Source organism: Canis aureus, chromosome 10 (assembly GCF_053574225.1).
Source record: "Canis aureus isolate CA01 chromosome 10, VMU_Caureus_v.1.0, whole genome shotgun sequence".
In the NCBI taxonomy this organism is placed as follows: domain Eukaryota; kingdom Metazoa; phylum Chordata; class Mammalia; order Carnivora; family Canidae; genus Canis; species Canis aureus.
In genome coordinates, this window is record NC_135620.1 from 22,089,025 (window position 1) to 22,102,451 (window position 13,427).

At 38.4% G+C, this 13,427-nt stretch overlaps 1 protein-coding gene across 4 annotated transcripts in view; it reads left to right on the plus strand.

Moving 5' to 3' along the window:
* LOC144322069 (solute carrier family 22 member 4) overlaps positions 1 to 7,698 on the plus strand; it is a 44,704-nt gene extending 37,006 nt beyond the window's left edge. For 3 of the 4 annotated variants that reach the window (XM_077911609.1, XM_077911607.1, XM_077911610.1), the window contains 4 exons: positions 559 to 773; positions 1,985 to 2,167; positions 4,538 to 4,673; positions 7,263 to 7,698. In XM_077911609.1, the coding sequence (XP_077767735.1) occupies positions 559 to 773; positions 1,985 to 2,167; positions 4,538 to 4,673; positions 7,263 to 7,338 (610 nt within the window). In that variant the 3' untranslated portion in view covers positions 7,339 to 7,698. The remainder of the gene's footprint in view (positions 1 to 558; positions 774 to 1,984; positions 2,168 to 4,537; positions 4,674 to 7,262) is intronic. The other variant, XM_077911608.1, reaches the window with a different exon arrangement.
* Positions 7,699 to 13,427: the final 5,729 nt, after the last annotated feature.

Consider the following 13,427-nt stretch of genomic DNA (forward strand, 5'->3'; position numbering starts at 1 on the left):
ATTGTGGGACTTTCATTCTTTTCCCTCAAGTGACTTTTAATAAACTGACTAGAATTCACTGAAAGTGAATCCCACAGTATTTACCTATGTGTCTTCATTTTTCTTTTGTATAAGAATAAAATCTGGATTTTGTATTCACTGACGTGACTGATGATCTTTCTTCAAATAATAATTATAAGGGCATGAGGATGTACAAACTGTTCAGGAAATATTGAAATTAATTAGATCAGGGTAGGTGTTATTGAATGTTGGTATATCTAAACTAGTGCTTTCCAATAGAACTTTCCACAACAATGAAATATATTATGTTTGAGTTGTCCATTATAGTAGCCACTGGTCACATATGGTTATTAAGCTGGTGAAGTGTGGCTAGTGTGCCTAAAAAACTGAATTTTTAATTTAATTTAATTGTTAATTTAATTTAATTTTAACGTATTGACCTTTAAGCAGCCATATGTGGCTAGTGGCTACTTGTAGGACAGAAAGATCTAAACAATTTCTTGACTGTCATGGGATTATTGAATGGTTCAGGCTCTCCTTTTTTCTTTTGTCTTTCAGGATGCTAACCTCAGTGGGTTACTTTGCTCTGTCTCTCAATGCTCCAAATTTACATGGAGATGCCTACCTGAACTGTTTCCTTTCTGCCCTGATTGAAGTTCCAGCTTACATTACAGCCTGGCTGCTACTGCGAACTCTGCCTAGGCGTTATATCATAGCTGGAGTACTGTTCTTGGGAGGAGGTGTGCTTCTCTTAATTCAGATGGTACCTGCAGGTAAAAGTTAACAACCAATATTAACAGCTTACCAAGAAAGATCCAAACCTTAACTAGACTAATTTTTAGTCACTGTACCCTGTTTGTGTCACCTTTACATTATAAGCTCTTCATAGGTCCACCAGACAAGTGATAGCTAACTACATAATCTTCTGTGGTCATAACTCCCCTGAAATGGGAGTCAGCTTTAGAGGACCACAAATCACTGCCTGCCAGGAAGACTAAGGACGTGAATCATCGCCTTGGTACTTTCAAACCTCTTCTCTAAGGAGCATATTACAGTGTTGCAGTGTGTAGTACCTGCCGGTTCCAGTATTAAGTCCGTGATTTTTAGGGTCTGTAATCCTTAAGTAGTTAGGGCACAAGAAGATGCTTGCTTCTTCTTTCTCCTCATTTCTAACTTTCTCATTTTATTAATATTGTCAGTAGATCATTGATAACATAGTATTATACATAGAAATATATATTTTTTAATAATAATAAACAGGATAGAAAGGATTGCTCCTTCTCGTTGAAGGTTAAGTTTAACTATATTAACATGCTAACAACTTCCATGAAACTGTTGTAACAAATAGAAGTGGACAAAGGTCCCTGAATGCATAAATGATCTTGAATAACAGTAGAACAAAACAGAAAGCAATGTGTCACTCTCCATCTTTGCTCATGTCCAGTTATTAAGATATTTGAGGAGAAAGTGTTACTTGGGGAACTTATTTTTTTAGAGCAGCGGGGAGGGAAGGGGTAGAGGGGAAGGGAGAGAGAGAAGGTTTTTGTTTTTTTTTTTTTAGATTTTATTCATTTATTCACGAGAAACAGAGAGAAAGACAAAGACACAGGCAGAGGGAGAAGCAGGCTCTCTGCAGGGAGCCTGATACAGGACTCGATCCCAAGACTCCGGGATCACAACCTAGCCGAAGGCAGATGCTCAACCATGGAGCTACCAGGCATCCCAGAGAGAGAGAGAGAGAGAGAGAGAGAGAGAGAATCTTAAGCAGGCAGAGCCCAGCTCAGGGCTTGATCTCAAGATCCTGAGATCATGACCTGAGCTGAAATCATGAGTCAGAAGCTTAAGTGACTAAGTCATCCAGGTACCCCGGGAATATCTTTATATTCTAGAAACATTGCTATACAAGCAAAAGGACAACAAAAGCAGCTGTTAACAAAGTCTTACTTCCAAAAGCACCTCTATTTACCCTGGGTCTCTCTTCCAGATTACAACTTCTTGTCCATTGGTCTGGTGATGTTAGGAAAGTTTGGGATCACCTCCGCTTTCTCCATGCTGTATGTGTTCACTGCAGAGCTTTACCCCACCCTGGTCAGGAACATGGCTGTGGGGGTCACATCCATGGCCTCCAGAGTGGGCAGCATCATTGCTCCCTACTTTGTTTACCTCGGTGAGATGCATCTTGTCAATTTGTTCTTTTTTTTCAAATATAAAGGAATAGATTTTTCATTGTGAAAAATGCAAACAGCACAGAAAGTACTGGAAAAAGTACAAGTTCACCTCTTCTCTCTCGGCTCCCCAGATTGCAGCCCTAGAAGTAGCTAATATTAACACTTTGGTGAGTAGCCCTTCAGACATTTTGTTTTGCAAAAAAAAAAAAAAAAAAATATATATATATATATATATATATACACACACACACAATAAAATTAAAAACATAAACAAAATTATATATATTGTTTCACAACTTTTTTAACTTAGCATTGTTTCAGAATATCTTTCCGTATTAGTATATAGAGCTTTTATCTTCTTTTTAGTTAGTATATGTTCTTCCAATGCATGTATATACATAATTTGTTTAACTAGGTTCAGTGGATGGACATTTAGGCCATTTCCAGGTTTTTGTTATTACAAATAACACTACAATGAACATTCCTCTATACTCCTAAGACGCTTTGTTCATTTAATTATGTACACTTGGATGCATGGATCCTTGGAGCAATTTAATATTTTCATAGATATTGCCAAACTGGCCTCTAAATATTGTACTAATTTACAATCTGACTATCAATATATGAGAGTGCCTGTTTCTCCATATCCTCACTAGCAATGGGAATTATCCAATTTTTTAATCATTGGTAATCTGTTATCTGAAAAATGGATATTATAGTTGCTTTCATCTCTAATTCTTTAATTATATATAAGGTCGATCTTTTTTAAAAGATTATTTATTTGAGAGAGAGATTGAAACTGCATAAGTAAGTGCTCATGTGAGTTCAGGGGAAGGGCAGAGGGAGAGAATCTTCAGGCAGAAGTCCTGCTGAGTGCTGAGTCAGACTCAGGGCTCCATGTCAGGACCCTGAGATCATGACCTGAGCAGAAGTCAAGAGTCAGACCCTTAACCAACTGAGCCACCCAGGTGCCCCTGATTTGTGAGAGCTCTTTCTGATTAAAAGAAACTAGTTCTCTGCATATATAAATATGTAAATATTTTTCCTAGTTCATCATTTATTTTTGACTTTATGATATTTTAGGAAATTTTAGTTTTTATATAGTTACATTTCTCAATCTGGAATAACACCACATAGGGCCTTCAGTGGGTTGCTCAATGGATGTAGGATCTGGCACTCCAAGCCTAAACTCCATAAGTACTCTGACAGTGAGAGATGTTAATACACCTCCTTATTCTTCCTATTTGTCTATTGGTTACTGGTTCAAACATGCACACAAATACTATATACGAATCCTTAGGAAAGGTACACCCTCATATTTGCAGAGAAAGTGAAACATTTTCTTATCTTAAACATACTGCATACGTTTACCCTGAACAACCCCTAGGAAAGCACATTATTATTATGAATGATGTCATTTACCCTTTGTATCTTCCTATACTTTCAAACTATGCTCACTTGGTCTAAGGGCAGACCATTGGTACATAAGAAATGGAGGAGTCTGACACAGAGCTTTTCTTTTCTTTTTTTTTTTTTTTTTTTTTTTTTTTTTTTTTGACACAGAGCTTTTCTATTCCACAGTAGCTACTCCTGTTAGTGACAGAGATGCTTCAGAGAAACTTCAAGATTAACATTTTCTCTCAAATAAAATTCTTGGGTATGTTGTTCCTCTGTAATCTCTGTTTGCAGAAAGGAAGCAAGATGAGGATCTATTATTCTCCTGTGCAAGTAATGCCAGATAAGGAAGAGGTGGAATGGTTCTTACAATTACATTACAAAACCAAGATACACAAATGTGCAAAAAGAAACCAAAGCCAGGTATAGGGCCCTCACTGTGCCTGACATTTAGTGATTGAAATTAGACTGAACATATTACTTAGTTTTTTTTTTTTAAGTCTCCTGGCTCTTTGGACCAGCTATCCATTGCGGCCTACTTACTGGTTCAGGCAAAAGCAAAGGTCACACCAGTCATCATGGCCAGACCTGTCCCTATGATATCCTTTTTCTCCTTATATCCTCTCATCTCTCATCTCCAATTACTTCCACCTTGAGAGGGAAAACTTGGTAGGCAAAGACTTCCATCAAAGGAACATCTGTCACACATGGTTAAATAGTGGTTTAGAGAATGCCAACTGGCATGAAAGACCTTTTGATAATGCAAAATCATGTAGGAAAATGATTATGGAAATCACAAAGGCAATGGCTTCTATCAAAAAGGAAACTGTGATATTTTGCATACCTTTTTCCTTCTGATAATGTTCAGGTTTAAAACTGCTCTCAAATACTGTTTGCCATCATTACAAAATGCTCCTTCCCAGGAGCATCTGGAGAATCCCTGTATCTAATTTTGATGTTCCTGTGCCTTATAGGTGCTTACAATAGAGTTCTGCCCTACATCGTCATGGGCAGCCTGACTGTCTTCATTGGAATCATCACCCTTTTTTTCCCTGAAAGTTTTGGAATGACTCTACCAGAGACCTTAGAGCAGATGCAGAAAGTCAAAGGGTAAGTGGAACTTTAAAAATTGATACCAAGGGATCCCTGGGTGGCGCAGCGGTTTAGCGCCTGCCTTTGGCCCAGGGCGCGATCCTGGAGACCCGGGATCGAATCCCACGTCGGGCTCCCGGTGCATGGAGCCTGCTTCTCCCTCTGCCTATGTCTCTGCCTCTCTCTCTCTCTCTCTCTGTGTGTGACTATCATAAATAAATAAAAAATTAAAAAAAAAAAAACTGATACCAAAATTCCTCAGAAGGAAGAAATATGCCAAGAATAGCCAGGAAATTTCTGAACAAGCAGAGTGGTGGTCAGTAGAAAGCAGTTCTATCAGATAATAAAGTATATTACTAAGCAAAAGTAATTAAAGGTAATTAAATACTAATGATAATGATGTAGGAACAGAAATAGAAATGGTGTAGGAATAGAATGGTGTAGAATAGAGTTCAAAATTAAATCCAAGAAAATATGAAACTCAGTCTATGCCAAAAAGTAGCAATTCAAAATCAGTAAGGAAAATTAAACTATTCAGTAAAAGGTGTTAGAGAATTCAGCCAGCCACATTGGATAAATAAAAAACTTGAATCCTACTTCAGAATAAATACATCAAGATAAATTGCAAAGTGATTAAAAATTGAGGCCTAAAACTGTAAAATCATAAATGTACCAGAAGAAAACATATATATTTTTGTAACATCAGAAAAGGCCTTTCTGAGCATGATATGAAAAGCAAAGAGACATAAAGGATAAGATTACTATGTCTGATTATGAAACTTTAGAAATTGTTGGCACAGCAAGAAAAGAAACCATAAATAAAAACAAAGGTCAGAAAGCCAGGGGAAAAATATTTATAACACACAATATACACATGGGGCTTATACAGCTCATGTACAGGACTCTCAGCAGTCAGTGGGAAAAAGACAGCTCGCTCAGCAGGAAAACTGGCAAAGGTCATCAACAAGCAGTGACAGGAAAGGAAATTTCAGTGGCAGGTATATACACATTTATACAGAAATATGAAATAAAACGATTCGATATCTTTTTTTGTTTGTACGAGTGTGTGTTTACCTATGAGATTATGTGATTTTTTTCTTCCTGATACCAGCCACTTCTGACACTAACTAGGTGTCCTATAATTTCATTCAATTCAAATGCTAACCACCAGAGTTTGCATCAGAATCCACAGGTTTAAGAGAGTCCCACAAGACTGGCATTCAGATGCCAGTGGTAAATATCAGGTCCTCAGTTATGCACACTTCTCTCCAACTTGGTTTCAAAGTCTGGTGTTTCCACAACCCCTGCCCCCCAACTCAAGTTCAGTAATTTATCAGAATGACTCACAGAACTCATATACTCTTTCCTTACCGTTTCAGATTTATTATAAAGGATATATATGAACAGCCAGATGAAGAGGTACAAAGGGTAAGGTCCAGAAAGGTCCAGAGTACAGGAGCTTCTGTCCTTATACAGTTGGGGAGCACCACTATCCTGGCACATGGATGTGTTCACCAATTCAGAAGTTCTCTGAACCTCAGTAACCTTCAGTGTTCAGGGGTTTTTTTTGTTTTGTTTTGTTTTGTTTTTGTTTTTTAAGATTTTATTTATTTATTCATGAGAGACACGGAGAGAAAGGCAGAGACTAGGCAGAGGGAGAAGCAGGCTCCCCATGGGGGGGCCCAATGCAGGACTCGATCTCAAGATCTTGGGATCACGACCAACCTGAGCCAAAAGCAGACGCTCAACCACTGAGTTACCCAGGTACCCCTGTTCATGGAGTTTTATGGAGGTTTTTATCACATAGGTATGATCAATAACTAATTCAACCTTTAGCCCCTTGCCCCTTCTTGGATGTTGGGAGGTGTGGCTGAAAAGTTCCAGGCTTCTAATCAAGGTCTGGTCTTTCTGGTGACCAGCTTCCATCCTGAAGCTATCAAGAGGCCCTCCCCAAGAGTAGTTGTCTCATTAGAACAAAAGACGAGTTGCTCCTATGACCCTATCTGTCAGGAAATGACAAAGGATACAGGAGCCCTGAGTCAGGAACTGGGGACAAAAATCAAATATCTTTCTATGATATCACAGATTGGCAAACAATTAAAGTCGAGTGGATTTGTAGAGGTTTAGATTCTAGAGTTGAACTGCCTGGCTTCAAAACCCAAATCTATTGCATAAATTTGGGGAAATGGCTTAATTTTCAGTAAACCTCAGGATTCACATTTATTATATGGGAATAGCTCATATGGCTATTGTGAGGTTATGTAAGATAATGTGTCTTTAGTGTGTGGCCATGAAGAACATAAATCTTTATATGGGTGGATTCTGATCCCTGACAGAACATATACAGCAAAATATGCCCCAAAAGTCGTTTTCTTCCAATGATATGACTATTTCAATACCAACTTTAGCTTGCTGAGAACTTCATATTTACCACTCTATCCTTTTCTCAGAGAAACTATAAAATTATAGAGTACAAAACTCTAGACTCCTAAGCTATTATTAGAATTATATTCATTGACTGGATAAATGTTTTTCAATGTCAGTCTGGCATTTTGGGGAGGAGAGTCTTGAATATTTAATTTTCTTCAGCACTTATTTTATTTTCAGGTTCAGATTTAGGAAAAGGACAAGAGATTCAGTGGAGAAAGAAGAAAATCCCAAAGTTCTGATAACTTCATTCTGATAAAGTTTCCACCTCACTTGGTGACCTGAAAACCACATGTATAAGACTCTATGAAGAAACCAAAGCCTTTCCTGAGGAATTGGACCAACGCTAATGATTAACACTAAGATAGCTTTGCTATTGAGAAATGCCTGTCATAGAGCACACTCTGGGCCACTCTTCCAATAATCTTCTTATTTTAAAAACCACATCATTTCTAGAGAGTCCACCTTCCTAATGAATTTGATGACATGGGTTCAGAAGATTTTTTGAAAACGTGTTGGGCAAAGACTGGTAAATCCATACAAAGATAAATTTGTATCTCATTACCAAACATACAAATACTATTCAAATAAAAAGAATGTCATTGCATTAACACAACTGTCAGGTGACAACAGTATGTGTGTGTGTGTGTGTGTGTGTAAGGGAAACTGCACATTCAAAATTACAGTAGTTTTTGAAGTGAACTTATATGCTGCCATAACTAAATGATGATTATAGGCAGTATTTCTATCCACAAAATTTTATACAAACTTTTGAAGGGAATTGATGGCAGATTTTTTAAAAAGATTTTATTTATTTATTCATGAGAGACACACAGAGAGAGGCAGGGACATAGGCAGAGGGAGAAGCAGGCTCCCTCTGGGGAGCCTGATGTGGGACTCAATCCCAGGACCCTGGGATCACACCCTGAGCCAAAGGCAGATGCAGCAACCACTGAGCCACCCAGGTACCCCGATGGCAGATATTAATAGTGTTTTACAAGTGAAATGCAGCAAGTGATCAAGTAGCCTGGCTCATATGACCTGTTGGCCTCTGAGAAGGGAACCAAGACAGCTCCCTACTACAATTTCAGTGGCTATAAACTCATGGCCTTTTTAATGGTCCACATTAGTTGTGAGTTTTTTGAGCACGTGTTTAAACTTTGTTTCTTTAGAGTGACTGAAGAGGTATTTTGCTGGTAAACAGACAATCAGGAAAGCCACAAACCAGTTAGATGGGTAAAATGGTCTGTGTGCCCGGCACTAAGAGCTCTCAGCCCCCAGGAAGAAGGCCATCCAAGCTAACAATCTTAAAACAGTTCTTTCCATTAATAGATTCCTTCCTAAGCAGAGTATGCAGCTGCTAGCCTCTCCATCCAGGAGTGCATCTGGTGGCAGTTCCACGAATGAGTGGGGGCGGGGGGGTGGTAGGTAATAAATGCCACTACTGGGGAAATGTATTCTCCCAAGCACAGGAGATAAATGTCAGTTCTCAGTCTCAGCACGTTGCAGGCATGCTGAGATGACAGCAGAGCAAGAGGTTACTCTCAGAGACCGGGACAGCATGCTCTCGTTGAAAGTGGCTTCTCTGACAGCAACTCAGTGGTAAGCTCCTGACCCTTTAACATACCCAAAAATAAAAATCCTAAAAATAATTATGCCCAAATGTAAATGTTCACTATCTCTTAGAGGAAACTTGGACGTAACATTTTTTGACAAATAGTCCTTAATTTTTCAAGTTCTTTATCTTGAACTATTCTGATTAACCCCCAATTTTTTCCTCTGTTGCCCTATTTCTAACACAGATTTTATATCCTACTGACATACTGAGCCTACCTTTTGAGCATTACTTTAAAATCCACTAGAATATCCTAGAATAGTTTATGTTTTGTCACCAGAGACACAGGTGCATAGCTTCATCCACCCAGTGCTTTTACCTCCCCCGTGGATGCAGCCAGTCTGCATCACCTTTCAACCTGCTTTGCTGAGCACTAAGTAGCCTGTCCCACAGAGAGCAGGTCACGCCGCCTCCCAAGAAGCTCTTCTTAACTTCCTTCCCACCAGCAATGGCTGTTTCCTCCTCTGTGCTCTGTTACCTTCGTTGAGTTGGGGACTCTTGTCTGGTTGCCCTACCCCCCAGCTTCTGGGAGGCTAGGGACTTACCTTATTTCTCTTTTTATCCTCTATAGAACTGTTTATCATAGTGTTTTCTTGCATTTAAGAAGCATCGATAAATTTTTCTTTTAGTTAAGAAACTTTATAACTTTAGTTTGGTGGAAATGTTTGTTTGATACAGAGACATTAAAGTTTTTAAATACCTATATACACAATGCCCTCAAAGCTTTCTCTAAATAGAAAAAGTAAGGATGTGATGATTACCTTTTATTGCTGTTTGTACAGGTGCTTTATATTTTAAAATAGTAAGAGACAACTTTTTAAAATCTGTTTCTGTAAAGGCAACAAGTACACAGATGATCATCTCTTTAGTAGTTCAAAGACCAAGTAGATCAACACATGCCAAAATAGTATTTGGTTAAATTCAAGATTCATTCTTGATTTTTTTAAGTGATTTTATTTATTTATTCATGAGAGACACTGAGGGAGGGGCAGAGACATAGGCAGAGGGAGAAGCAGGCTCCCTGCAGGGAGCCCCTGATGTGGATCCTGGAACTCCAGGCTCAAGCCCTGAGCCAAAGGCAGATGCTCAACCCAGGTGTTCCTACATTGCTGATTTTTATTTTTATTTTTTTATTTTAATTTTTTATATATATTTATTTTTTATTGGTGTTCAATTTGCCAACATATGGAATAACACCCAGTGCTCATCCCGTCAAGTGCCCACCTCAGTGCCCGTCACCCAGTCACCCCCACCCCTTGCCCACCCCCCCTTCATTCCTGATTTTTAAAAACTACATTTAAAGTTAGGTCTACAAGGCAACATCCTGCACTCGCTTGTGAGCAGCAATTTCAGACTGGCAGTCAATCTGACATTGCATATTTCAGAATCTAGTGTCTACCTGGATTCTGTTAGCTTCTGAACCAATCTCTCCTCCTTGGTTCTGCTCCTTCTCTGCCTTGAGTCTATCTGTAGCACAGCAGCCTGAATTATCTAAATGAGATCATGTCACTTTTCCACTCAAAACCTTCCAATGGCATCCCATCTCAGGTGTGCTTTTTCCCCCCCTTTACGGTCTCACAGCACATACTTTTATTTATATGAGTTACATTCCACTTCAGTCAGGTTTTTAAAAAAGTCAAAGTCTTTACAAGAGTCTATACATAGGATGATCACATGTCCCAGTTTTCCTAGGATAGTCACAGTTTCTGTCTATAAGCCAAGGGCGATAATGAATCGCCCCTCCCCCACAATCTTTCACTCTAAAAATGTCCCAGTTTGGATGACGAGTTATATAGGCTCATCAATTATAGGGTATTACCCATGTGTCCCCACTCTATGTCTTTGCCCAGTAAACACTTACCTGACCACCCTATGTCTTTGCTTAATAAACACTTACCTGACCACCCAGCTTTAAATCGTATCTTGTTCTCTCTGTCCTAAACTCACCTGTCTCTGGTTCATTTTTCTCCATAGTTCTTATTACCCTCTAATATCCTAACTAATTTACCTCTTCATTTTTTTTTTAATGTCCTGCTTTCTCATGGAATTTCCATGAGGAGCACTTCTGTATCCCCAGAGGTTAGAACAGTGCTTGGCACATAGTCAATATTTAATAAATATTTGTTTAAAAATGAATAAGTACATTAAAATCATTATTATATTGGCAAAAGTAATTATTAGTTTTCAAACAAGAAAGCATTGGCAAATAGGGTGGCTCAATTGGTTAAGTGTCCAAGTCTTTCTTTTTTTTGTTTTTTAAATTTATTTATCTTAGAGAGAGAGCATGTGCACAAGTGGGGGGAAGGATAGAGGGAGAGAATCTTCAAACAGACTCCCCCTGAGCAGGGAGCCTGACATGGGGCTCAATCTCATGACCCATGAGATCATGACCTGAGCTGAAAGCAGGTGTCGAAAGCTTAACTGACTGAGCCACCCAGCTGCCCTAAACATTCGACTCTTGATCTCAGGTCAGGTCTCGGCAATCTTAGGGTTATAAATTCAAGCCCTGAGTTGGAGCATACTTTAAAAAAAAAAAAAAAGGTTCTGCTTACAAGCAACTGAAAGAATAATAATTGAAGTGACAATGTGATGCCATTTTCCATTTAACACATTAGCAAAGATTTAAAAATGATGATATTTAACAATAATGAGAGTATGATGAGATACACTTTCACATTCTTCTGGTGGGAGTGTAAACTGGATTATTTTTTCTGGAAAAGAAATTGGCAATTGGCAAAATGTTTCCAGAGCCTTAAAATGCTTAGAATTTTTTTTTTTTAAAGGGAGAGACAACGTGCACATGGGAGTGGGAGTGGGAGTGGGGGTGGAGTAAGGAGGAGGGGGAGAAGGAGAGAGAGAGAGAAATTCTTAAGCAAGCTCCATGCCCTACAGAGTTCAAAGAAGGGCTCAGTCTTGCAACCCTGAGAACATGACCTGAGCTGAAATCAAGAGTCAGAGGCATGACCAACTGAGCTATCCAGGCCCTCCACAAATAGTCTAATTTAAAATTAGGCAAAAGATCTCAATAGATAGCTCTCCAAAGGAGATATACAAATGGCCAGCAAGCATAAGAAATGATGCTCAACATCACTAATCATTTGAGAACCACAAACCAAAACCACGAGACACCACCTCACACCCATTAGGATGGCTAACTATAAAAAGAGCAGAAAACAAGTGTTGACATGGATATGGAGAAATTGGAATATTTACATACTGTAGGTAGGTATGTGAAATGGTGCAGTCACTATGGAAAACAATATGAGGTTTCTCGAAAAATTAAAAATAGGATTACAATATGATTCAGCAGTTCCACAGCTGAGTATATATACAAAATAGTTCAAAGTAGAATCTCAAAGAGCTATTTGCACACTCATGTTCATCACAGCATTATTCACAATAGCTAAGAGCTGGAAGCAACTCAAATGTTCTTCAATAGACGAATGGATAAAGAAAATGTGGTGTACATATACAATGCAACCTTCCATAGCCTTAAAAAGAAAAGGAAATCTTGTTGCATGCTATAACATGGATGAACCTCAAGGATATTATGCTAAGTGAAATAATCCGATCACAAAAGGACAAATACTGTATGATTCCATTCACATGGGGTATTTAAAATCAGTATGGTTAGTGGGTTTCAGTTTGACAAGAAGAAGTTCTAGAGATCTGTGCGTAACCATGTAAACTTACATAATACTACTGAACTGTACACTTTCAAATGGTTAAGATGGCAAAATTTAATGTTATGTGGGGTTTTTTTTTACCACAATAAAAAAAAGCTGTGTGGAAATAGTTAAATAAATAATGGTGTGCTCTTCTGAAAGAATATTATTCAGCCTTTAAAAACAGTATCTGGGAATCCCTGGGTGGCTCAGCAGTTTAGTGTCTGCCTTCGGCCCAGGATGTAATCCTAGAGTCCCGGATCGAGTCCTGCGTCGGGCTCCCTGCATGGAGGCTGCTTCTCCTTCTGTCTGTGTCTCTGCCTCTCTCTCTCTGTGCCTCTCATGAATTAGTAAATAAAAAAATAAAATAAAATAAATTCTTAGATACTGTTTTTATTTTTTTTAAAGACTTTATTTATTTATTAATGAAAGACAGACAGAGCCGAGAGAGGCAGAGACACAGGCAGAGGGAGAAGCAGGCTCCATGCAGGGAGCCTGATGTGGGACTCCATCCCAGGTCTCCAGGATCAGGCCCTGGGCTGAAGGTGGCGCTAAACCGCTGAGCCACCGGGATGCCCTAAGAATTTTTATTAAAGTTTTATTTTTTTAAGTAACGTCTATACCCAATATGGGGCTTGAACTCATGACCCCAAGATCAAGACTCACATGCTCTCCCAACTGAGTCACCCATGTGCTCCTAAGAATTATTATTATTTTTTTTTCTAAGAATTATTTTTAATCACATAAAATACTTGTGATATAATGCAAGCATTAAATAAACAGCACATAATAATATTAACTAAATAATGAATGTACGCATGAATAAGCTATGTTTAAAACATGAAAAAACAACTAGAAGGAAATATTTCAAGATATTAACAGAGGTATGTTTGGTTGGGGGATTATGGATAACTTCTGGTTTAGGTTCTTTTTTTGTGGTTTTTCCATACTTCACAAATGTTTCACAAAATATATTATTTTTTAATATATTACTTTTATAGTCATAAAGTTAAAAAAATCAAAACTTTTATTAAGTGTCAACTATGTGTGAGGTCTTGGGAAGCA